Source organism: Ranitomeya imitator, chromosome 1 (genome assembly GCF_032444005.1).
Source record: "Ranitomeya imitator isolate aRanImi1 chromosome 1, aRanImi1.pri, whole genome shotgun sequence".
NCBI lineage: Eukaryota > Metazoa > Chordata > Amphibia > Anura > Dendrobatidae > Ranitomeya > Ranitomeya imitator.
In genome coordinates, this window is record NC_091282.1 from 1,144,770,264 (window position 1) to 1,144,797,898 (window position 27,635).

A 27,635-nucleotide genomic window follows, 5' to 3' on the forward strand; every position below is an offset into this window, starting at 1 on the left:
ATGGGGTCGGTACGTGCTCTCCGTACGCTATGAGGTCGGTACGTGCTCTCCGTACACTATGGGGTCGGTACGTGCTCTCCGTACGCTATGAGGTCGGTACGTGCTCTCCGTACACTATGGGGTCGGTACGTGCTCTCCGTACACTATGGGGTCGGTACGTGCTCTCCGTATACTATGGGGTCGGTACGTGCTCTCCGTACACTATGGGGTCGGTACGTGCTCTCCGTATACTATAGGGTCGGTACGTGCTCTCCGTACACTATGGGGTCGGTACGTGCTCTCCGTACACTATGGGGTCGGTACGTGCTCTCTGTACACTATGGGGTCGGTACGTGCTCTCCGTATACTATGCGGTCGGTACGTGCTCTCCGTACACTATGGGGTCGGTACGTGCTCTCCGTATACTATAGGGTCGGTACGTGCTCTCCGTACGCTATGGGGTCGGTACGTGCTCTCCGTACACTATGGGGTCGGTACGTGCTCTCCGTACACTATGGGGTCGGTACGTGCTCTGTCTCCCTGCACTGTTCCCGTCATACAATGCTCTGGGCCCAGGGAAGGAGCTGACAGTCCGGCAGCAGCGGCGGCTCAGGCCCGTCCCTCACAGTGTAATGTATGTACGGATATAATATGTGCGCGGTATAAGGGGGCGGAATGTGACATCTACATCCGGAGCCAGAGCCCTCCCCGCCCCCCACAGATCCATCCATCCCCCCATCCCCCATTATCCCGACCCTCCCTCACCATGAGCACTACCCCCGGGCGGCCCGGCACACCCCCTCTCCTCCCCCGTGGGTGGAGCTGCTGCCGGGTATATGGACCTACAGCCCACCCGGCCGTGGTGACACAGTACTGGGCTCCTCACTGCACTCTCCAGGTAAGGCGTTATACCGGGGAAAGTGTGAGGTGATACTGGGGGAGCGGATCTGTGCGCTGTTATACTGGGGGAGCGGATCTGTGCGCTGTTATACTGGGGGGGAGCGGATCTGTGCGCTGTTATACTGGGGGAGCGGATCTGTGCGCTGTTATACTGGGGGAGCGGATCTGTGCGCTGTTATACTGGGGGAGCGGATCTGTGCGCTGTTATACTGGGGGAGCGGATCTGTGCGCTGTTATACTGGGGGGCAGCGGATCTGTGCGCTGTTATACTGGGGGGAGCGGATCTGTGCGCTGTTATACTGGGGGAGCGGATCTGTGCGCTGTTATACTGGGGGAGCGGATCTGTGCGCTGTTATACTGGGGGGAGCGGATCTGTGCTCTGTTATACTGGGGGGAGCGGATCTGTGCGCTGTTATACTGGGGGAGCGGATCTGTGTGCTGTTATACTGGGGGAGCGGATCTGTGCGCTGTTATACTGGGGGAGCGGATCTGTGCGCTGTTATACTGGGGGGAGCGGATCTGTGCTCTGTTATACTGGGGGGAGCGGATCTGTGCGCTGTTATACTGGGGGGGAGCGGATCTGTGCGCTGTTATACTGGGGGAGCGGATCTGTGCTCTGTTATACTGGGGGAGCGGATCTGTGCGCTGTTATACTGGGGGGAGCGGATCTGTGCGCTGTTATACTGGGGGGAGCGGATCTGTGCGCTGTTATACTGGGGGAGCGGATCTGTGCGCTGTTATACTGGGGGGAGCGGATCTGTGCGCTGTTATACTGGGGGGAGCGGATCTGTGCGCTGTTATACTGAGGGGGAGCGGATCTGTGCGCTGTTATACTGGGGGGAGCGGATCTGTGCGCTGTTATACTGAGGGGGAGCGGATCTGTGCGCTGTTATACTGGGGGAGCGGATCTGTGCGCTGTTATACTGGGGGAGCGGATCTGTGCGCTGTTATACTGAGGGGGAGCGGATCTGTGCGCTGTTATACTGAGGGGGAGCGGATCTGTGCGCTGTTATACTGGGGGGAGCGGATCTGTGCGCTGTTATACTGGGGGGAGCGGATCTGTGCGCTGTTATACTGGGGGGAGCGGATCTGTGCGCTGTTATACTGAGGGGGAGCGGATCTGTGCGCTGTTATACTGGGGGAGCGGATCTGTGCGCTGTTATACTGGGGGAGCGGATCTGTGCGCTGTTATACTGGGGGGAGCGGATCTGTGCTCTGTTATACTGGGGGGCAGCGGATCTGTGCGCTGTTATACTGGGGGGAGCGGATCTGTGCGCTGTTATACTGGGGGGAGCGGATCTGTGCGCTGTTATACTGGGGGCAGCGGATCTGTGCGCTGTTATACTGGGGGCAGCGGATCTGTGCGCTGTTATACTGGGGGGAGCGGATCTGTGCGCTGTTATACTGAGGGGGAGCGGATCTGTGCGCTGTTATACTGGGGGCAGCGGATCTGTGCGCTGTTATACTGGGGGGCAGCGGATCTGTGCGCTGTTATACTGGGGGAGCGGATCTGTGCGCTGTTATACTGGGGGAGCGGATCTGTGCGCTGTTATACTGGGGAGCAGCGGATCTGTGCGCTGTTATACTGGGGGAGCGGATCTGTGCGCTGTTATACTGGGGGAGCGGATCTGTGCGCTGTTATACTGGGGGGCAGCGGATCTGTGCGCTGTTATACTGGGGGAGCGGATCTGTGCGCTGTTATACTGGGGGAGCGGATCTGTGCGCTGTTATACTGGGGGGAGCGGATCTGTGTGCTGTTATACTGGGGGAGCGGATCTGTGCGCTGTTATACTGGGGGGAGCGGATCTGTGCGCTGTTATACTGGGGGGCAGCGGATCTGTGCGCTGTTATACTGGGGGGAGCGGATCTGTGCGCTGTTATACTGGGGGGAGCGGATCTGTGCGCTGTTATACTGGGGGGCAGCGGATCTGTGCGCTGTTATACTGGGGGAGCGGATCTGTGCGCTGTTATACTGGGGGCAGCGGATCTGTGCTCTGTTATACTGGGGGAGCCGATCTGTGCGCTGTTATACTGGGGGAGCCGATCTGTGCGCTGTTATACTGGGGGGAGCGGATCTGTGCGCTGTTATACTGAGGGGGAGCGGATCTGTGCGCTGTTATACTGGGGGGAGCGGATCTGTGCGCTGTTATACTGGGGGGAGCGGATCTGTGCGCTGTTATACTGGGGGGCAGCGGATCTGTGCGCTGTTATACTGGGGGGCAGCGGATCTGTGCGCTGTTATACTGGGGGGGAGCGGATCTGTGCGCTGTTATACTGGGGGGCAGCGGATCTGTGCGCTGTTATACTGGGGGGAGCGGATCTGTGCGCTGTTATACTGGGGGCAGATGTGCAGTTCTAGGTCACTCGCTGGATATCCGCTGCTGACCCAGCTCCTGGCTGCTGCTGACCCATCCTTTGTAGTCAGTTCTTGCAGATTATCTACATTCATCAGTCTCTGTGTTGCCCCCTGCTGGTTGAGGATTGACCTCTGGTCCTCACGGTCATTGATTTCTGGGTGTATCTCTCCTCATGGACCCAAAGTTTCTGTTTTGTGTAACTCACCACTTGCCCATCACTTTTCCCTTGTGACACATTCTCCATCATCATCATCATCCTCCTCCTCTTTTATTCATCATGACATTGTTATTAGTCAATATTGTGGGTGAGCCCAATACTCTGGACGAAAGCCTTTTCATCCATGGAGGACGATCACTCATAAATTTGGCGGAGACGACTGCCATGAATAAAGGATCCAAACATCCTCCAAGAGCAAAGTCTCCCACCCATCCTGGAGTAGTTCGGTGATGAACACTGCTTCTTCCAGGATGATGGAAACCATGTCACAGGGCAAAAGTAATAACGAGGTGGCTCAGTGAACAAAACATTGGCATTTTGGGACCATGGTGAGAAAATTCCCCAGATCTCCATCCCATTGTGGTCCTCTGATCAATCCTTAAATGGCGGTTGGACACACAAACACAGAAATTGTGATGAACTTTAAGCAGGGATTAGACGAAAATGGGTGGTCATTAGTAATGAGTGAAATTGCTGGGATAAGGTGTTATCTGAGCATGCTCCTGTCCTAACCAAGTGTCTTTGGTGTGCTCGAAAAATATGTTCCGAGTCCCCGCGGCTGCATGTCTCCCGGCTGTTAGACTGCCACAACACATGCAGGGATTATCCAACAAAGATGATGTGTTCGAGGACACTGGAATCATTCAGTTAGCACCCGAGCATGCTCATATAACACCTTATTACCGCATGTTCACTCATCACTAGCGGTCGTCAGTCAGGATTTGGCCCAGAAGCGGATATCCAGCTGCCAGGAAGGCGAATGGCAGAAGACTTGAAAAATAAGGGACAATGCTGTAAATATTCAGTGTTTCATAAACTTGATGTATTTGTCAATAAAAGTGTGAACAATTACAATTATCAGAATTTCATATCTTAATAAACAAAACATCTGACTAAAAGAAGCAAAACTTTGTGAAAATCAAAATTAGTGTCAGTCTCAACATTTGTCCAGGGCTGTACATTTGCACTGCAGAGGGGGCATTACATGGCGTATAATATATACACTAAGCAGCATGTCTATATACTAGAGACCCTGTACTGTACATACTGTATACCTTGCTGATCCTGGGAGGTGTATATACTGTATACCTTGCTGTTCCTGGGAGGTGTATATACTGTATACCTTGCTGATCCGGGAGGTGTATATACTGTATACCTTGCTGATCCTGGGAGGTGTATATACTGTATACCTTGCTGATCCGGGAGGTGTATATACTGTATACCTTGCTGATCCTGTACTGTGTGTATATACTGTATACCTTGCTGATCCTGTACTGTGTGTATATACTGTATACCTTGCTGATCCTGTACTGTGTATATACTGTATACCTTGCTGATCCTGTACGGTGTATATACTATATACCTGGCTGATCCTTGGAGGTGTATATACTGTATACCTTGCTGATCCTGTACGGTGTATATACTGTATACCTTGATGATCCTGTACGGTGTATATACTGTATACCTTGATGATCCTGTACGGTGTATATACTGTATACCTTGCTGATCCTGGGGGGTGTATATACTGTATACCTTGCTGATCCTGGGAGGTGTATATACTGTATACCTTGCTGATCCTGGGGGGTGTATATACTGTATACCTTGCTGATCCTTGGAGGTGTATATACTGTATACCTTGCTGATCCTGTACTGTGTGTATATACTGTATACCTTGCTGATCCTGTACTGTGTATATACTGTATACCTTGCTGATCCTGTACGGTGTATATACTGTATACCTTGCTGATCCTGTACGGTGTATATACTGTATACCTTGCTGATCCTGTACGGTGTATATACAGTATACCTTGCTGATCCTGTACGGTGTATATACTGTATACCTTGCTGATCCTGTACGGTGTATATACTGTATACCTTGCTGATCCTGTACTGTGTGTATATACTGTATACCTTGCTGATCCTGTACGGTGTATATACTGTATACCTTGCTGATCCTGTACGGTGTATATACTGTATACCTTGCTGATCCTGGGAGGTGTATATACTGTATACCTTGCTGATCCTGTACTGTGTGTATATACTGTATACCTTGCTGATCCTGTACTGTGTGTATATACTGTATACCTTGCTGGTTCTCCTCTTGGCTGCTACATCTGTCTTTGATCTGGAGGCTCCTGTAATCGGATCCATATTTGCTGATCACTCAGGAGATGGGGCCATGGAGGGTCCTTACTGTATGAAACCTGTGATTGTGCCACATGTGCCGCCCCATGGATGATGGGCTGTGGATTACTAATAGCTCAGGGCCCATAGGAACAAATCTACACGTGTGAACTAGAGCAGGAGCTGGCCTGCCACCAACAAGGGGTCATTACAGCAGTCTGGGTATAGGGGAAAAAGCCAAAATCCGGACTGGTTCCAAAAGAAAGTAAAGGTTGAATTTCCTTCCATTCTATATCCCGGAGTTGGGGGTCGACCCCTCTGGCGCGGTTTGTCCCTATAATCGGACTAGTAGGAATCCCGTGTGCCGTTCTCACCGCCCCTATAGGGCCCCCATAGAATATTTGCTGCCACTGGTAAATCGCACGTTCTCCAGATATTTCTAGTGCCGAATATGTAGAACTACAAGTCAAAGCAAATCTCATGTATTCAGGGGCGTAACTTCAACAGGTGCAGGGGTTGCAATCGCACCCGGGCCCTGGAGCCTAGGGGGTCCTAAAATTCCCTTTGGCCTATAGAAAAAGACTACTGCTATTAAAGATTTACAATATTTGGGGGCCTCGTTGGAGCTTTCACATCGGGGCTCATGAGTTTCACGTTACGCCACTGCAGGTATTACTCGAATAATAAGAAAGCTCATTATGGCCACTGATTATATGAAATGGCTGTGACTTGTAGTTCTACAGATTGCAGTGTGAGCTCACATAAATGTATGGCTTTTCTTCATCATTGTGGTAATTCTCTCCATACCCAGTGATGATTACACTGGACGAGGTCCCACCGCTCTCATGAATGCCCCCTATTCAGTCAGTGGATGAAAGGCTCCATTTACTACCTGCACGGACGAGGTCGCCCGCACGTCGGGGGCTCCTGACAGTACACCACCACTTTATGGCTCCTCCCGCCATCTTGGCAGTGGAGATGATCAATACTAACTATTGTATTTATTATACACATGTCAGACAATATTACTTTGTAACCCTGTGTTAATTTTGTCATTTCATTTTAAAGTTCTTTGTAGCTACATCTGGTACTGGGAAAGCTGGGTAGCCATTCTTCACTGCATCTTCTACTGGGAAAGCTGGGTAGCCATTCTTCACTGCATCTTCTACTGGGAAAGCTGGGTAGCCATTCTTCACTGCATCTTCTACTGGGAAAGCTGGGTAGCCATTCTTCACTGCATCTTCTACTGGGAAAGCTGGGTAGCCATTCTTCACTGCATCTTCTACTGGGAAAGCTGGGTAGCCATTCTTTGCTACATCTGTTACTGGGAAAGTTTGGTGGCCCCTCTTGGTTACATCTGCTACTGGGAAAGCTGGGTGGCCACTCTTGGCTCCATCTGCTACTGGGAAAGCTGGGTGGCTCTGGGTGGTCCCTCCTAAGCCGTCTATATGGGCGTGTAGGTCATAGGAAACTGAATACAATGACACCTTCATATCTGTGATCCAATGTCTTATTCCAGAGAATGTCCCTATCCATGATGATGAACCCTGTGTGTGGGGGCCTACTGTACCTCCATTATTTTATTCTCAGCATTGGGGTAATAGATTCAAATCCCACCAAGGACAACATCTGCAAGGAGTTTGTATGTTCTTCCCATGTTTGTGTGGGTTCTCCGATTAAATCTCATACTCCAAAAACATACTGATGAGGAATCTAGATTGGGAGCCCCAATGGGGACAGTGATGATGATGATGCGGAATATGATGGTGCGATGTCAGAGCTTCACATCTTCAGGTATATTCTGCATTACCGCCCCATACATATGATGCCACCAGGATTTGGATGTTTCGCCCCTGTTTGTCCTTGTGGTTCATGAGTTCCCGCCTGTCCTCAATCCCCGTTTTTTCCAAAGTTCTGTACAGATTGCTGCACTTATGTGACATGTTAAATCAACTGTTTCCATCTGACGTCACGGGGAACCGCTAGACTGCACTCCGTGACCCAAAAAGCTGCAGCTGCGACAGGTAAGTATCATCCCGGGGGCCAAATGCTGGGGACGAAATGTACCCAGGGGCAAACTGCTGGGGGCAAAACATCCTATAACCGATGCCACCATATTGCCTTTCTAGTCCTTATAGCTAGACAGAGCTGGCGCATTACCTTATAATAACCGTGTAATGTTATGATTATTTTTCAGCATCACAATGTTTCAAATTAAGAAGATCTGCTGCATCGGTGCTGGATATGTTGGCGGTCCAACCTGCAGCGTCATCGCTCACATGTGCCCCAATATCAGGGTGACGGTGGTGGACGTAAATGAGGCGCGAATAAATGCCTGGAATTCAGACACCCTCCCTATATATGAGGTAAGGAATCTTCTGTGTATGTGGATTTGTCACACTATACGATTTACCTACGATCACGACCAGTGATACGACCTGGCCGTGATCGTAGGTAAATCGTAGTGTGGTCGCTGGGGAGCTGTCACACAGACAGCTCTCCAGCGACCAACGATGCCGAGGTCCCTGGGTAACCAGGGTATACATCGGGTAACTAAGCGCAGGACCGCGCTTAGTTACCCGATGTTTACCCTGGTTACAAGCGTTAAACTAAAAAAAACAAACAGCACATACTTACATTCTGGTGTCCGTCAGGTCCCTTGCCGTCTGGTTCCCGCACTCAGTGACTGCCGGCCGTAAAGTGAAAGTGAAAGCACAGCCGCTGTGCTCTGCTTTCACTTTACGGCCGGCAGTCACAGTGCGGGAAGCAGAGACGGCAAGGGACCTGACGGACACCAGAATGTAAGTATGTGCTGTTTGTTTTTTTTTAGTTTAACGCTTGTAACCAGGGTAAACATCGGGTAACTAAGCGCGGTCCTGCGCTTAGTTACCCGATGTTTACCCTGGTTACAAGCGAACGCATCGCTGGATCGCATCGCTAGATCGGTGTCACACACACCGATCTAGCGATGACAGCGGGAGATCCAGCGATGAAAGAAAGTTCCATACGATCTGCTACGACGTACGATTCTCAGCAGGATCCCTGATCGCTGCTGCGTGTCAGACACAGCGATATCGTAACGATATCGCTGGAACGTCACGAATCGTACCGTCGTAGCGATCGAAATGTTATAGTGTGACGGTACCCTAACATCTGTCTGTAGTGATAAGCGAGGATGGATAAGGCGTTATCTGAGCATGCTCGTGTCCTAATCGTGCTAGAAAAATATGCTCAAATCTCCGCGGTGGCATGTCTCATGGCTGTTCGACAGCCGCAATACACGCAGTTATTTCATGTTTGTTAGACAATCCCTGAAAATGTTGATGCTGTCGAACAGCGGCACGAGTGTACTCGGATAATGCCGTATGCCAGCACTCTCGCTCATCACTAGTCTGCGTCCATCTACAGTGGGGCAAAAAAGTATTTAGTCAGTCAGCAATAGTGCAAGTTCCACCACTTAAAAAGATGAGAGGCGTCTGTAATTTACATCATAGGTAGACCTCAACTATGGGAGACAAACTGAGAAAAAAAAATCCAGAAAATCACATTGTCTGTTTTTTTAACATTTTATTTGCATATTATGGTGGAAAATAAGTATTTGGTCAGAAACAAAATTTCATCTCAATACTTTGTAATATATCCTTTGTTGGCAATGACAGAGGTCAAACGTTTTCTGTAAGTCTTCACAAGGTTGCCACACACTGTTGTTGGTATGTTGGCCCATTCCTCCATGCAGATCTCCTCTAGAGCAGTGATGTTTTTGGCTTTTCACTTGGCAACACGGACTTTCAACTCCCTCCAAAGGTTTTCTATAGGGTTGAGATCTGGAGACTGGCTAGGCCACTCCAGGACCTTGAAATGCTTCTTACGAAGCCACTCCTTCGTTGCCCTGGCGGTGTGCTTTGGATCATTGTCATGTTGAAAGACCCAGCCACGTTTCATCTTCAATGCCCTTGCTGATGGAAGGAGGTTTGCACTCAAAATCTCACGATACATGGCCCCATTCATTCTTTCATGTACCCGGATCAATCGTCCTGGCCCCTTTGCAGAGAAACAGCCCCAAAGCATGATGTTTCCACCACCATGCTTTACAGTAGGTATGGTGTTTGATGGATGCAACTCAGTATTCTTTTTCCTCCAAACACGACAAGTTGTGTTTCTACCAAACAGTTCTAGTATGGTTTCATCAGACCATAGGACATTCTCCCAAAACTCCTCTGGATCATCCAAATGCTCTCTAGCAAACTTCAGACGGGCCCGGACATGTACTGGCTTAAGCAGTGGGACACGTCTGGCACTGCAGGATCTGAGTCCATGGTGGCGTAGTGTGTTACTTACGGTAGGCCTCGTTACATTGGTCCCAGCTCTCTGCAGTTCATTCACTAGGTCCCCCCGCGTGGTTCTGGGATTTTTGCTCACCGTTCTTGTGATCATTCTGACCCCACGGGGTGGGATTTTGCGTGGAGCCCCAGATCGAGGGAGATTATCAGTGGTCTTGTATGTCTTCCATTTTCTAATTATTGCTCCCACTGTTGATTTCTTCACTCCAAGCTGGTTGGCTATTGCAGATTCAGTCTTCTCAGCCTGGTGCAGGGCTACAATTTTGTTTCTGGTGTCCTTTGACAGCTCTTTGGTCTTCACCATAGTGGAGTTTGGAGTCAGACTGTTTGAGGGTGTGCACAGGTGTCTTTTTATACTGATAACAAGATTAAACAGGTGCCATTACTACAGGTAATGAGTGGAGGAAAGAGGAGACTCTTAGGCTATATTCACACTTTGCGGATTTTGCTGCGGATCCGCAGCGGATTTGACCGCTGCGGATCCGCAGCAGTTTCCCATGAGTTTACATTTCAATGTAAAGCTATGGGAAACAAAAAACGCTGTGCACATGCTGCAGAAAAATCCGCGCGGAAACGCTGCGGATTACATTCCGCAGCATGTCACTTCTTTTCTGCGGATTTTCAGCTGCTCCAATAGAAAACTGCAGTTGAAAATCCGCAGAAGAAAACGCAGTAAAAACCGCGATAAATCCGCAGTGAAAACGCGCTGCGGTTTTCACTGCGGATTTTGGAATTCTGCTGCGGAAAAATCCGCAGTGGAATCTGCAAAGTGTGAACATAGCCTAAAAGAAGAAGTTACAGGTCTGTGAGAGCCTTAAATCTTGATTGTTTGTTTCTGACCAAATACTTATTTTCCACCATAATATGCAAATAAAATGTTAAAAAAACAGACAATGTGATTTTCTGGATTTTTTTTTCTCAGTTTGTCTCCCATAGTTGAGGTCTACCTATGATGTAAATTACAGACGCCTCTCATCTTTTTAAGTGGTGGAACTTGCACTATTGCTGACTGACTAAATACTTTTTTGCCCCACTGTATATCACACAGTCATACATACATCAGAGTATGGTAAGTGGCCATGTACGTGATGTGCAGGCACGGGTGACATTTCCATGGGTTGGGCCCTAGGACATGTTTTTCTCCCGTCCTATATTTCTTCTATTGTGGTGAAGAATAAATCCGTGGCTGAGTGCGATGTAAAGGTGACACACAGGAGCAAGAACCTAGGCTGATCTCTGAATAACAATTTCTGAATCGATGGCATGATAAATGCTCAGTACTTGTGTGCGGCCATATTGGCCTCGAACTGGATTGATGGGTTTGAAAATACAATACATCAAACCACGATCTTTCTGGGAAGACATTACTGCCATGTGCACACATCGAGTATTTGGTGAGTTTTCTACCTCAGTATTTGGAAGGCGTGGGTGATATTACAGAAGAGGTGACGTGTTTCTATTAGACGTTTCCTCTGATTGTTCCTCACCTGCTCTTGCCTTACAAATACTGAGGTAAAAAACTGACCAAATACTGAAAATGTGAATGGGGCCTAAACTGGCTGTGAGATGGCTGTCTGCCAAATTAACAATCTCTCACTCCTTCCCCAACACCCATGATTGCTTGACTCTGCTGAGTGTTCATGTGTTGTGAATACGGGGAGCAGACATGGCGGCTGCCGGACTCCTTATCTCCCCTGAAAACAATGTAATCGATGAAACTACAACTACCCAAAACATCTCTCCCCCAACATCATCTATCTCATCGATACCCCCCCCCCCCCTGTTGAGAGACCCCTTATGCTGTGACACTATTCTCACTGCTTTAAATGAAACCCCTAAGGTATGTGCACACGTTCCGGATTACTTGCGGATTTTTCACGTTTTTTGCTCGTTTTTTTGGTGGCTTTCAGCGGCAAAAACGCTTAAACGCATACATTAAGCATCCCATCATTTTGAATGGTTTCCGCAATTTTTGTGCACATGTTGCATTTTTTTCCGCAAAAAAAATCATGCAGAAAAATACACAGCATATTCATTAATTTTGTGGATTTTAAACGGATTTCCCACTATATTATTACATTGGGAACCTCCGGAAAAAAAAACGCGAAACATCCACACTAAAAACGCAACAAAACTGCTTGCAGAATTCCTGCGGAAAACCTCAGGATTTTCGCAGGAAATTTCTGCATACTTTCCGGACGTGTGCACATAGCCTAAGGGTATGTTTCTACGTCCAGGAAACACTGCGTGTTTGCTGCATATAGAGCTGCAGCGTCAAACACGCAGCGTCCAGATGTTACAGCATAGTGGAGGGGATTTCATGAAATCCCGTCTCCACTATGCTTGGTAACACGCATCCTGCGGCCCTGCGTTTCCGGACATGCGGCGCGTCTTTTTAGATCGCAGCATGTCCGTTTACCTTGCGGCGACGCTGCGCCGCCGCAAGGTAAAACACAGGGCCCTATGTGTGGGGTGTGATGATTCTGGATGTGTGCAATGAACACATCCGGCATCATCGCGTCTACGAAGGGGGCGGAGCGAGTTTTGCGCTCTGTCCAAAGCGCCGGCCATCCTGAACGTGGACACGTACCCTAAAAAAACAAACAAAAAAAAGCCTCTTATTGATAGATGATTGATGATGTTTGGCTGTAGGTATGTGCCTTGACAGACGTCACAAAATCTAGAAAATGCAGCTCTTCTCTGTGTGTGACTAGTAATTGTGCGACAAGAAGGTGATCACATCCTCTGTGCCTCCGACAAGGAGATTTCTGCAGAAAATGTCCTGAGGATTCCAGCTGAGATCTCCAGAGTGCCAGCTCAGCACAGGAAGTGCGGCACGTCTGCCCCTAGGGGTCAGCACGAGAACTACACCTAGTAAAGCAGAGCAGTCCCAGCACTGGTTATGCTGGAACTTACACAAGGATCTCCATCTATGGTGCAGTAATAAATCTAACCATCTACCTAAATTAAATCCTGCAGCGTAGGACAAAAGCAGTGACCTAAAATTGATGACCGGTGTGTTTCCGGTGGGATCACTTGTGATTCTAGCATTTTTCTGTCCGGCTTTGGATGCCGGAGCTCAAGGTGAAGAACACCCAGCTGGACACGTGAAGCCGGCATTGTGCTTTCATCTTCATGAGATCCCTTCTGAGTTCTCCCCGGGTCGTGGGTCTGGCTGTGCTGACTCTTTGTGGCGACCATTATTATAATTTTTTTTTTTCTTGCAGCCTGGACTGAAAGAAGTGGTTGAATCCTGCCGAGGAAAAAACCTGTTTTACTCCACTGACATTGATGCAGCCATACAAGAGGCTGATCTTGTGTTCATTTCTGTAAGTTATTTATTTTTATAGGTTCTCATTTTGTTAAATGGATAAAATTACCTGTATAAAAAAGAAGCGATATTGCAATTTACTGTTTATTTAAAATCCTTTCCGCTCTCAAGAATGGAAGTATTCATTTCTTCTATAGTTCACTGTTCGCTGCCTAGGTTATCAGCCACCTCTGCAGTCTTATCAGGAGTGGCCGGTTTCTTAGGCCAGAAGTGTGTGCTTGCTAGCTGTTGGCTATATAGCTTGCGGCTGCTGCTCTGAAGCTGGCAGATCACTGGATCAGCAATGATCCTGCACTTCTCCAATGCCGCAGAGGTAACGCTTGCTCTGTTTGTACCGGGATAGAGCGAACAGTTTGGACCAGTGACACGACGCGATTAGTCCGAACCGTCAATCATGGCCACTAGCATGGAGTGCTCGGCTTTTATATTCAGGAGCACAGCGCTCCTCTGCCTCTCTGCCTCCTGCTTGCCTAAAGGCAGTGTGCTCCTGAAGATGGAAGGTGATCACACCCAGTAAGTGGCACACATCAGTCTTCTGTTGACGCTAAATGACGGGAGTGTACACCTCCTTTTGTCCACAGAGCCTTAAATAAGGGTGCCGACACCAGTCCTGTGTTTTGGGTGGGGGGGTGTTTTATTTTTAGTTCTGTCTCTGGTTATAGAGGTTTTGGGTAAGGATTGAGAAGCCACACTTGTAAGTAGCTGTAAAGCCACCCCTGTCCATTGTAGGGCTTCAAGTAGTCTGGTAGCGGTTTGGGTACACAATGGCACTTTGTTCCAGTGTCATACTGTCTTAGGTTTGTTTATTTGTCATAAACCATTAATAGATGGCACATGAAGGCAAAATAGCCTTTCCCTGGCTTAAACAAATAACACAGGAAGAAAACCATCTCTTCTCTGGGTAGGCAAAAGATACACCATGGTCTCCAGTGCATCAATCCAGACACTACTTCTCTGTCTAGTCAGCAATAATGAATAGACTGCAGCCGCCACACACTAGACACACTTGAGCGACTTCAGCTGCCCTTTGTAAGACCTGCAAAACTCTGATTGGAGGTAAGGGAGCCAAATTTCCCACCCAGACTCATTCGGTTGCTCCTAAATCCCGCTCCTAAATCCTGGTCCCAAAATGCAGTCCCAATAAAAACATTCTCAACAACCTACCATTGTTGGAACCTTTAATTCTGATACTTGCATCACCGAAGCTAGCCACCTTGGTGACACATACCTTCCATCCAGGACTTTCCTTCGTGCTCCTTTGCACGATATACAGTCATGGCCACAAGTATTTCCACCCTTGAAATTGTTCCAGAAAATGAAGCTTTTCTCCCAGAAGATTATTTCAGTTACATAGAGACATAAAAAAAGCTAGACTACAGTTTGCCAAACTCCATCTAGGAAAGCGTCTTGTGGATAAATGAGACCAAAATAGAGCTTTTTGCTAAAGAAAATTATTCTGTTCACAGATAATGAGAGAAGAACACAGTACCTACAGTCAAATATGGTGGAGGTTCAAAGAACTTTTGGGGTTGTTTTGCTGCCTTTGGCATAGGGTGCCCAATGACTGTGTGCATTAATTCTAAAGATTACCAAAGTATTTTGGGTCGCAATGTTGTGTCCGATGTCAGAAAGCTGGGTTTGTGCCCTTCCAGAAGGACATTGACCCCCAAACTTGCTTAAAGAAGCACCCAGAAATGGATGGAAACAAACTGGAGAGTTATGAAGTGACCAGCAATGAGTCTGGATCTAAATCCCAGTGAACACCTGTGGAGAGAACTTGAAATTTCTGTTGGTGAGAAGGCGCCTTCACATATGAGAGACCTGGAGCAGTTAGCAAAAGACGAGTGCTCCAAAATTCCAGCTGAGAGGTGCAAGAAGCTTGTTGGTGGTTATAGGAAGAGATTGATTGCAGTTATTTATTCCAAAGGATGTGCAACCTAATATTAAGTTGAGTGCCAACAATTGTGTCTGGCCCATTTTAGGGGTTTGCCTTTTTTTCTGTGTTATTCCAATACACACAAAGGAAATTTAACATCTAATTGCAATTATTTTCTGGGAGAAATACTTCATTCTCTGGAACAATTTCAAGGGTGCCAACTTTTTGGGCCCTGACTGTATATATATCCATATGTCACTACCCGTATAACCCGCCTGCTGCCCTTTCATCCAGTTCCAACATGTTAACCAGTTACATATTGTAAAGGATTGTTTGAAGTTGTCCGGTCAGGCTAATGGGATAAGGGTTATCCGTGGTGCATGCTAGTCATGAGCTTCCCAGAAGATAGGATTACGGAGCCTCACGATGCCCCTGTCCATAATACACCGTAAGCATCAGCAGCCATTTGTGCCTATTGGTTTTGCAGCACTTGATAAAGTCGAGGGCTGCATCCGAGAGAAGTGATCCTTTTGACTGCTGTGTATTTCTAGTTGCCCTTTAGCTATAACTCCAGACACCTTTTGAGAATAGATAATAAGCAGGTTATATAACATGTATGCAACACGAAAAATGCAGTCAGACATGTTTCTGTGCAATTTGCTTGAACAAAAGAAAGAAAAAAGACACTGCTACAAAATTGCACACCACCCGATATATAAACAAATTACAAAAAACACATTATTGGCAAAACAATAAAAACAATTAAACACAATATCACCACAGACCACCTGGATACAAAATACATGTTCATATATTTAAACAATAATACAGCCTGTCACCAAGCCCATAGGATATACTAAGCATATATAACAATATTGTCCTACCTAATGGCTCATGGGGAATCTGAGAGTAACCAAAAGGGGTAACTCACACACCCTCAAGATGAATAAGGCCAAATAGCCACAAGACACCCATATGAACCGATGGAGACAGAAAATCCCAATCATAGGTCAAAAGAGCATAATACCTGTAATCGAACACGAGCCAAACTATATACTAGCAAGCCAAAGTATCCAGGGGACTGGTCTGTGCAATTTGCTGACTCCAGGCTTTTTTTTTTTTACATTTTAGAAGAATTACCGTAAGTATTTATTAATTTTAACTTTTTTTTTTTCCTCCTGGGCAGGTTAACACCCCAACGAAAACCTATGGTATGGGAAAAGGCCGAGCTGCAGATCTCAAGTACATTGAAGCTTGTGCCCGAAGGATTGTTCAGAACTCCAATGGGTACAAAATTGTGACGGAAAAGAGCACGGTGCCCGTGAGAGCTGCCGAGAGCATTCGTCGGATCTTTGATGCCAACACAAAACCCAACCTCAACCTTCAGGTATTTAGAAGAGTTCACCAAAAGGAGTTTTTAAAAATGTTTGCAAGATTCTAGAATAGCGCAAGTTCCTCGCAGGAGCGTGCATCTGAATGAGTGCTCAGCAATCACTTGTATCAGTGGTCAAAGGGAGGGAAAAAGATTTAGGAAATCTCTGATCCTTCGCTTTACTTTGGGAGGAGCTCATATACCGTATATACTCGAGTATAAGCCGAGATTTTCAGCCCAAAATTTTGGGCTGAAAGTGCCCCTCTCGGCTTATATTCGAGTCACGGTCTGTGGCAGGGTCGGCGGGTGAGGGGGGGGGGGGGGAGAGGTCTGAGGCATACTTACCTAGTCCCGGCGATCCTGACACTCCCCCTGCCCGTCACACTGTCTTCGGGTGCCGCAGCTCTTCTCCTGTACAGCGGTCACGTGGGACCGCTCATTAAACTTATGAATATGGACTCCACTCCCATAGGGGTGGAGCCGCATATTAATTTCTCTAATCAGCGGTAACGGTGACCACTGATAGAGGAAGAAGCTGCGGCACCCAAAGACCAGCTGTCCGGGGGAAGGAGCCAGGGACCGCGCCGGGAGCAGGTAAGTATGTCATATTTACCTGTCCACGATCCACACGCCGGGCGCCGCTCCGTTTTCCTGGCGTCGCTCTATCTTCCCGGCGTCTTTCCGCTCTGACTGTGCAGGTCAGAAGGCGCGATGACGCATATAGTGTGCGCGGTGCCCTCTGCCTGATCAGTCAGTGCGGAGAGACGCCGGGACCGGACGCTGGGGAGCTGCAAGCAAGAAAGGTGAGTATGTGTTTTTTTTCTTTTATTGCAGCAGCAGCAGCGTTATATATGGCACAGATTTATGTGGAGCACCTATGGGGCCAAACTGAACGGTGCAGAGCATATGGGGCACAGCTTTATAAGGAGCATCTATAGGACCATAATGAACGGTGCAGAGCATTCTATATGGCACAGCTATATATGGATAATCTATGGGGCAATAATGAACGGTATGGAGCATCTATTTTTATTTTTGAAATTCACCGGTAGCTGCTGCATTTTCCACCCTAGGCTTATATTTGAGTCAATAAGTTTTCCCAGTTTTTTGTGGCAGAATTAGGGGGGTCGGCTTATACTCGAGTATATACGGTATATTAGATCACCGATGGATCCCATGTATGTGCAGTAGGATTTATGGCTACAGGTACAGGGTTTGCAATAGATAACAATATTTATACAAATGGTGGCAATTGTCCACCTAGCCTTTTACATTTCACATGTACTAATGGTTTGATCGTCTTTCCTCCAAGGTGCTGTCTAATCCAGAGTTCCTTGCGGAAGGAACGGCCATCAAGGATCTTAAAAACCCTGACCGTGTCCTGATTGGGGGAGATGAAACCCCCGAAGGACAGAGAGCGGTGCGCGCCCTGTGTGCTGTTTATGAAAACTGGGTCCCTTCGGAGAAGATTATCACCACCAACACTTGGTCCTCTGAGCTTTCCAAATTGGTGAGGGCGCATATTTTCCTGGTATTTACACAGGAGCATCATAACTCGTTGACTTGTGTTCCGTCGTGTTCATAGTGTGGTTTTCACCTCCTTTTAGGCTGCTAATGCGTTCCTTGCCCAGAGGATCAGCAGTATTAACTCCATCAGTGCCTTGTGTGAAGCGACTGGCGCAGATGTAGAAGAAGTGGCCAGGGCTATTGGGATGGACCAAAGAATTGGAAATAAATTCCTTAAAGCCAGTGTTGGTAAGAATGGCCCTAATAAATATGTATGCATTGTGTTAGTGGTTCTGTACCATAGATGGTTCCTGCTAGGTAACTATGATCGTACTGTAGAATTGGGGGAAGGTGAAGCCTAGAGTGTAGATACACCCCATGCAGTAAATAATAGAATTGGGGTCCCTCGTAAGGATTCCTCCAGTTATAGAAAACTACACCTGCATCACACAGGCTGGTGGTGTCCTTACACCTGCCCATCCCGGCTGACAACGCCCGTCATTTGTTTTGCATGTATCTGATCAATGGACGGCCTATTCAGAACATTTGTCATATGTGCTGGGGGGGGTAAGAAAGTAGTTTTATTATCCAACCAGATAAATTGAAGTCCAGTTCCAGTGGCCAAGTAATCGCTCCCAACAATAGCAAAGTTCTATATTTCCAATGCCAGAAATGTTGGTAAGGGTATAGATCACTATGATCATCTATGTACAATATGATCAGTGTATTTGATGATGACTTTTTCATGTTATATCTCCTGCATATAATATTTTTCTGTTTTTGTAGGTTTTGGTGGTAGCTGCTTCCAGAAAGATGTACTTAATTTAGTTTATTTGTGTGAAGTTTTAAATCTGCACGAAGTTGCAAAATACTGGCAGCAGGTAGGTTTCCCACCGGGTGTCATGCCAGCGGCTTATATTTCTGGTTTCCGTGAGTTGGTGGCATGTGAGATATTGTTAGTACGGCACGAATACGTTGTACAGGCTCCGGACACAGGAGAGGTGCTGGGTTGGGGGCTGGCCGTGTCAGTTGCCCACTTGTCTTGAGTCCCAGGTAATCTAATATTCTGACTTGGTCGTGCACGTAAGATGCTTGACAATTCTTCTAGTTCCTTGGGATATAATGTTAGCGGCCAGTGCACATAATCTGAGGGAGCATCTGCTGCCATATTTTGACATTAAGATGATGGGATTGAGGTTGGTTTCAGGACATTCGTGTGGTTACAGACTTCCGAGATCACATGTATCCAGCTATGGATGTGCTGTCATCTTGAAGTCCATGATGGACACAAGATTTGTGAAGGTATTCACACCACGACCTGCTCGACCGCTCTTCTCATTCCAGGTGATTGACATGAATGACTACCAGAGGCGGAGGTTTACCTCTAGGATCATCGATTGTCTCTTCAACACCGTGACTGACAAAAAAATTGCAGTGTTAGGATTTGCCTTCAAAAAGGACACTGGTGACACAAGGTAGGTGACCTCCAGAGACGCCTGACACCAAAGCGCGAAGAGAGATTTATGACCGCTGGGCCTGAGAAAAGAATTCGGTGTACTAAATGTTCAGTTCCCATAATGAGTTTTTGGTGCGTATTTTTGTTGCCCCAAATCATCGTTTAAGCCGTTTCAGCAAAGTAGATGGATGTAGAGAAATCGCACGGCCACCGCAGGGTGAGATCCGCAGCAGGTCAATCTCTCTTGCAGAAAATCTTCAACATCAAAAATGCTCCAAATATTCATTGGGAGAAGTTTACACTGGCTGATTGCAGCCATTAAATGACCACCAGTTGGCGATGCAGAAGGTGCTTGTTATATAACAAGCATTTTTGTTTGTCTGGTGATTGGCAGCTTCTTTAGAAAGGCAAATAAATGGGGCACAATAATTACTCGTTCCCGATAATTGGCCAGTGCAGATCCACCATTACTCCATAACGTGCCATTCTGACCCCTGCTGGTAGCCATGTGACCTTGTGCTGCCGTTACAGTACAGCTGTCTGTGCTGTTCCATATTGGTTTATAAGGTCCTTTGCATACCAGCAGGTTTTGCTGTGTGAGATGTGGAACATTGAATATGTAAGGAGAGGAAGAGGACTAGAACTCCAGCACCAATATCGGAAGTAGCAATCCTAAAAGTCAATATCGACCCTTTAATGAGCCTCTCCACATGACATGAATAAAAGCCAATCCAGAATCTCAATTTGCAGACACATGTTTTGGGATGTTGCCTCTCTTCAGTGCAAAGTATGAGATCAGATTTGGCTATATGACTGGGGACTATGGAGTAACGTTCCTCCATGTGGAGAGTGACAAGCCAGGCCTGGCAGTTCTTGCAGTGAATGGAGACCTTTATGTGGCTGCTCATGTAGATGTATTAGTTGTGATGGAAATTCACCAAAACTGTTGCGTTACTTTTCCTCAGAGAATCCTCCAGCATCTACATCTGCAAGTACCTTATGGATGAAGGGGCCAAGCTGCACATATTCGATCCCAAAGTACCAAGGGAACAAATCGTCATGGACTTATCCCAGCCTGGAGTGACTGCTGACGACAGAGGTACGTGACGTGGGGCTGCTGGAGAAATGGGCGACCTTAGCCGCCAACCATTGCACTGTTTGCTGGCTATTCTCACTTATTGGCGGGCTTTGTTCCTCCCAGATTAGTCGTTTGCCCCTTTCTGACCTCATTACTAGATTAGATCACTATTACTTCGAGCGAAGTTGGACAGGATTATTCCAGATTGTTGTAATATTTTGTACATTTTTTGTTCATGGACTCCTCTAATGAGGTTATTATATGTATCCATCCCCCCCTCAGTGGAGAAGCTGGTCCATATCTCCCCGGATCCATACGAGGCCTGTGAGGGAGCTCACGCCATAGTGATCTGCACAGAGTGGGACATGTTTAAGGTGAGCAAAGAAATGCCGATCCCTTCCCTTTTCTTTCCTGATCCTTCTGTGCTGGGAGCACTGGTTTGTACTGTTACATTGGCCCGGACGCTCTGCATTTGTATCTATATGTTGACCTGTCCACCATGTTGAGGATGTCCTGATCTGTAGTGAAGGCTGACCTCCATGTTTCTGTTGTGGTAGGAACTGGATTTCCAACGCATCCATTCCAAGATGTTAAAGCCAGCGTTCATATTCGATGGCCGCCGGGTCCTGGACGACCTTCATGGGGAGCTGCAGAACATTGGCTTTCAGGTATATCCGTGTGAACGTTGTTCCCGTGACGGCTATTTATTCTGCAGTAAATAACAACAATTCATTCCTGATGAAATTCCGCCAAACCCGCTGACTTTTGGTTGGGACTGGCCAACTAGCTGGTTTGAATGGGGGCCTCCTGACTGTCCCCCGACAGACCACCTCAGGGGAGAGCAGGATCGGCCATTGCAATCCCAAAGGGGAGATAATCCACTGCTAGAGGAATCTGGGAGCGACTTTTCCTCTCTTCCTATTGGAAACGGATGGAGCGCTCCTATATATGGAGGATCTGCTGTCAGATTTTATCTTATACAGGTCCTTCTCAAAAAATTAGCATATAGTGTTAAATTTCATTATTTACCATAATGTAATGATTACAATTAAACTTTCATATATTATAGATTCATTATCCACCAACTGAAATTTGTCAGGTCTTTTATTGTTTTAATACTGATGATTTTGGCATACAACTCCTGATAACCCAAAAAACCTGTCTCAATAAATTAGCATATTTCACCCATCCAATCAAATAAAAGTGTTTTTTAATAACAAACAAAAAAACCATCAAATAATAATGTTCAGTTATGCACTCAATACTTGGTCGGGAATCCTTTGGCAGAAATGACTGCTTCAATGCGGCGTGGCATGGAGGCAATCAGCCTGTGACACTGCTGAGATGTTATGGAGGCCCAGGATGCTTCAATAGCCGCCTTAAGCTCATCCAGAGTGTTGGGTCTTGCGTCTCTCAACTTTCTCTTCACAATATCCCACAGATTCTCTATGGGGTTCAGGTCAGGAGAGTTGGCAGGCCAATTGAGCACAGTAATACCATGGTCAGTAAACCATTTACCAGTGGTTTTGGCACTGTGAGCAGGTGCCAGGTCGTGCTGAAAAATGAAATCTTCATCTCCATAAAGCATTTCAGCCGATGGAAGCATGAAGTGCTCCAAAATCTCCTGATAGCTAGCTGCATTGACCCTGCCCTTGATGAAACACAGTGGACCAACACCAGCAGCTGACATGGCACCCCACACCATCACTGACTGTGGGTACTTGACACTGGACTTCAGGCATTTTGGCATTTCCTTCTCCCCAGTCTTCCTCCAGACTCTGGCACCTTGATTTCCGAATGACATGCAAAATTTGCTTTCATCAGAAAAAAGTACTTGGGACCACTTAGCAACAGTCCAGTGCTGCTTCTCTGTAGCCCAGGTCAGGCGCCTCTGCCGCTGTTTATGGTTCAAAAGTGGCTTTACCTGGGGAATGCGGCACCTGTAGCCCATTTCCTGCACATGCCTGTGCACGGTGGCTCTGGATGTTTCCACACCAGACTCAGTCCACTGCTTCCTCAGGTTCCCCAAGGTCTGGAATCGGTCCTTCTCCACAATCTTCCTCAGGGTCCGGTCTCCTCTTCTCGTTGTACAGCGTTTTCTGCCACATTGTTTCCTTCCAACAGACTTACCATTGAGGTGCCTTGATACAGCACTCTGGGAACAGCCTATTTGTTGAGAAATTTCTTTCTGGGTCTTACCCTCTTGCTTGAGGGTGTCAATGATGGCCTTCTTGACATCTGTCAGGTCGCTAGTCTTAGGGTACTGTCACACAGTGCAATTTTGATCGCTACGACGGCACGATTCGTGACGTTCGAGCGATATAGTTACGATATCGCAGTGTCTGACACGCTCCTGCGATCAGGGACCCCGCTGAGAATCGTACGTCGTAGCAGATCGTTTGAAACTTTCTTTCGTCGTCTAGTGTCCCGCTGTGGCGGCATGATCGCATGGTGTAACATATATCGTATACGATGTGCGCATAGTAACCAACGTCTTCTACATCGCACATACGTCATGAAATTATCGCTCCAGCGTCGTACATTGCAAAGTGTGACAGCAGTCTACGACGCTGGAGCGATATTGTTACGATGCTGGAGCGTCACGAATCGTGCCGTCGTAGCGATGAAAATTGCACTGTGTGACGGTACCCTTACCCATGATGGGGGTTTTGAGTAATGAACCAGGCAGGGAGTTTATAAAAGCCTCAGGTATCTTTTGCATGTGTTTATAGTTAATTAGTTGATTCAGAAGATTAGGGTAATAGGTCGTTTACAGAACCTTTTCTTGATATGCTAATTTATTGAGACAGGTTTTTTGGGTTATCAGGAGTTGTATGCCAAAATCATCAGTATTAAAACAATAATAGACCTGACAAATTTCAGTTGGTGGATAATGAATCTATAATATATGAAAGTTTAATTGTAATCATTACATTATGGTAAATAATGAAATTTAACACTATATGCTAATTTTTTTGAGAAGGACCTGTATGTATGGCCGGCTTTATATCCTAAGTAAGGGAATGACTGTCAGCAGGCTTCCCGTGCCGGATTGCCACAATATAAGTTATATGTGAATTTTTACTTTTATCTTATTGACTTGTTAGAGATTTCAAAATTCACTTTGTCAATTTTTGTAGCACTACAGTCCGGTCACTAGAGGTAATGGCTGCCGTGTAATACTAGGAAAGACCCGGACTGCAGAGCTGGGGGGACGGATACCTGGCGCTGCTCATACAAGGAGGTCTATGGGGTCCGTGTGCCCTATTCTGCATGTAGAAAGCCCTTGTGTGATGCCATTTAGGCTTTGTGCCGCCTGCCGTGCGATTAGCAGACATGTGTAAGTGCTGGATCTCCGGCTCAGCGATCAATGACCCGGGCACCAGGCCTCTTTTCTTGTAGACACAATCCAGGATTTCCTTTTGACTCATAGAGGGGTAAACTCCCCCCAAGTTGTGAAATTGATGGAATCGGTCACTGTCACAGCCAGACCGCATCCTCGGATATCACTATCGGTAATGTCCGATCTACACTGGTGCCGGTCGTATACACGCAGCTTTTCTAAATTAAACGCTTATAAATTGAGACATGAGAAATTCATCCCGTGGGCGACGCAGACTGTGAACCTTGGGTGCAGCCATACAGACATTCTGCAATAAGGACATTGGTGACCTCAGGGAGTAGGAGACGTTCTGGTTGTTCCTCTCAGCGTGACTCATACTGAAGAGTCAGAACGGACGTTCCAGCCTTCCCTACATTAGCTACATGTATAAAGATATGTAGTTTGTCTTTATATATCCAGGGAGCTGCAGTGAGACCCATACTTCTAAGGCCACATGCAGTATTTTACATCAGTATTTGTAAGTGAAAGCCAGGAGTGGGTGATAAATACAGAAGTGGTGACGTGTCTCTATTATACTTCTGTTACATTTGTTTTGGCCACAAATACTGGAAGTGTGAACGTGGCCTCAGTGGAGCACAACATCCTTAGTATGCACTGACACCTAATGGCCAAAGCTGGAACTGCGCTCAGTCAACAAATCTCATTATGTCATATAGCTAATAACGCGAGGGCGACCCTGTACAAAGTGTACAGTACTGCACATCTAGTTTTCAGTATACCTAGAAGGAACGCCAATATAATTATTTTTTTTTTATTATACAAACTAGTTCAGACAATATCTATGGTTCTCCATTCCAACTTAGTTTTGCATGTTTCCTGTTATTTACACCTGGTGCTAGTTTGGGGCAGGAAAGCTGTGATCGGTCTGAAAATCGCGGTTTGTACATGGCCCACAAAACTTGTACTTGTGAAATATTTTTTTTGTTTTAGTAGTCTATTGGCAGCCATCATCACAAATGATTGTGGTTCAAACTTCCCAAGTTGTAATTTATTTATTTTTTTGTTACATTTTTTTTTTCCCATCATTTAAATATTCTTGTAATTTAAACTTTTATTTACAGGTTGAGACCATCGGGAAAAAGGTGGCTTCCAAGAGGATCCCTTTTACACCAACAGCTGACATGCCCAAGATCAGCCTCGGGGATGTGCCCCTCAAGAAGGCCAGAGTATAAAGCTACTGGGTGGGGAAGGGTTAAGGATTTTTTTTTATTATTGTATATAGGTCTTTTGAGACTGGAAATGATAACGTCTTTTGAAATATAAATCCTGCCCTGAGGAAGGCGTCACGAGAACACAATTGTATATGGACTGATCCAGGAGCGGTCTACACCTCCCAGGAGCGGTCTACACCTCCCAGGAGCGGTCTACACCTCCCAGGAGCGGTCTACACCTCCCAGGAGCGGTCTACACCTCCAGGAGCGGTCTACACCTCCAGGAGCGCTCTACACCTCCAGGAGCGGTCTACACCTCCCAGGAGCGCTCTACACCTCCAGGAGCGCTCTACACCTCCAGGAGCGCTTTACACCTCCAGGAGCGCTCTACACCTCCAGGAGCGGTCCGCACCTCCAGGAGCGCTCTACACCTCCAGGAGCGGTCTACACCTCCAGGAGCGGTCTACACCTCCCAGGGGCGGTCTACACCTCCCAGGAGCGGTCTACACCTCCAGGAGCGCTCTACACCTCCCAGGGGCGGTCTACACCTCCCAGGAGCGGTCTACACCTCCAGGAGCGCTCTACACCTCCAGGAGCGGTCTACACCTCCCAGGAGCGCTCTACACCTCCAGGAGCGCTCTACACCTCCAGGAGCGGTCTACACCTCCCAGGAGCGCTCTACACCTCCAGGAGCGCTCTACACCTCCAGGAGCGCTCTACACCTCCAGGAGCGGTCTACACCTCCCAGGAGCGCTCTACACCTCCAGGAGCGGTCTACACCTCCCAGGAGCGCTCTACACCTCCAGGAGCGGTCTACACCTCCAGGAGCGCTCTACACCTCCAGGAGCGGTCTACACCTCCAGGAGCGCTCTACACCTCCAGGAGCGGTCTACACCTCCCAGGAGCGCTCTACACCTCCAGGAGCGCTCTACACCTCCAGGAGCGGTCTACACCTCCCAGGAGCGCTCTACACCTCCAGGAGCGCTCTACACCTCCAGGAGCGCTCTACACCTCCAGGAGCGGTCTACACCTCCCAGGAGCGCTCTACACCTCCAGGAGCGCTCTACACCTCCAGGAGCGGTCCGCACCTCCAGGAGCGCTTTACACCTCCAGGAGCGGTCTACACCTCCAGGAGCGCTCTACACCTCCCAGGGGCGGTCTACACCTCCCAGGAGCGGTCTACACCTCCAGGAGCGCTCTACACCTCCAGGAGCGGTCTACACCTCCCAGGAGCGCTCTACACCTCCAGGAGCGCTCTACACCTCCAGGAGCGGTCTACACCTCCCAGGGGCGGTCTACACCTCCCAGGAGCGGTCTACACCTCCAGGAGCGCTCTACACCTCCAGGAGCGGTCTACACCTCCCAGGAGCGCTTTACACCTCCAGGAGCGCTCTACACCTCCAGGAGCGGTCTACACCTCCAGGAGCGGTCTACACCTCCAGGAGCGCTCTACACCTCCAGGAGCGGTCTACACCTCCCAGGAGCGCTTTACACCTCCAGGAGCGCTCTACACCTCCAGGAGCGGTCTACACCTCCAGGAGCGGTCTACACCTCCAGGAGCGGTCTACACCTCCAGGAGCGGTCTACACCTCCAGGATTCGGCCAGCCTTAGTGTTACATTTTCTTTCTGCAGGTGCGGAGAACTTGGTTGATTCTCAATGTCCCCAATAGATAACGTATTTGTAAACTATTACACTTCCGACCAAACAATCATTTTTACTATTTTTGTAGAACTACAGAATATAATCACTTTATCCATTGAAGTTTCATGGCCTCTGTATAAAGGCTCTGCAGTAACGCATTACATCACCGCGGATTTTGTGCATTATTTTTCTACGTGGTTATTTATAAGGGACACTTTTGAATCAGATCTATTTTTTTGGGAACATTTTTATATTTTTATAATCGGCGATCACATATCATACTTGTTCTGTTCGTGCACCTAGTGATTGTGCTTGGGAAATGGGCATCCAAAAAAAAAAGTGTTTTTTTTTTTTTTTTTTCTCTCAAAACTTTCAATATGTAGGCATCATGTTTTAAAATCTCTCAAAAATAAAACAAACCCTGACCATTATTTTTTTTTTTTTTTTTTTTTTTTTTATACTTGAAATACATGTATTATTGCAACTTGGTACAACTTTAAGAACTTTTTTTTACAATATTTGAATTGCAGGCATTTTAGACAAAAAAAAATCTATTTTTTGCAATTGTCATTAAAAGTTTTGCAAGGTTTGGCTTTTATAGATTTGTTTCCCTGCACATTCTACTTTGATGTGGTCATAAATCGGCTGAGAAGAGCTCAGAAAAAAAAAGTTTCAAACTCTCCTGTCAGACGGTTAGAACGAGCTCACTGATCGCTTGTCAGTTAACTCTTTCTGTACACAATGCAACACAAACGCTATAGAAGTTAGACGGTGCCAAATTTTTAATGAAGCCCATTGCTCAAAAAAATTTTTTTAACCCCAAATACATGCATTTATGTATTAATTTTATCCTCTTCAGGTGAAGAACCCCTGTAATAAAATTGTACACATGGTTGCATGTG

General features: G+C 47.2%; 1 protein-coding gene across 1 annotated transcript; it reads left to right on the plus strand.

Annotated features, from left to right (window-relative positions):
• Positions 1 to 745: 745 nt before the first annotated feature.
• Positions 746 to 27,093, plus strand: LOC138657069 (UDP-glucose 6-dehydrogenase-like). The gene is made up of 12 exons (XM_069744582.1): positions 746 to 877; positions 7,775 to 7,943; positions 13,145 to 13,246; positions 16,311 to 16,511; positions 17,809 to 18,006; positions 18,104 to 18,251; positions 18,789 to 18,883; positions 19,347 to 19,477; positions 20,424 to 20,557; positions 20,819 to 20,910; positions 21,094 to 21,204; positions 25,001 to 27,093. Exons 2-12 carry the CDS (start codon positions 7,782 to 7,784, stop codon positions 25,109 to 25,111), a joined length of 1,485 nt encoding a protein of 494 aa, XP_069600683.1. The 5' UTR covers positions 746 to 877; positions 7,775 to 7,781; the 3' UTR covers positions 25,112 to 27,093.
• Positions 27,094 to 27,635: the final 542 nt, after the last annotated feature.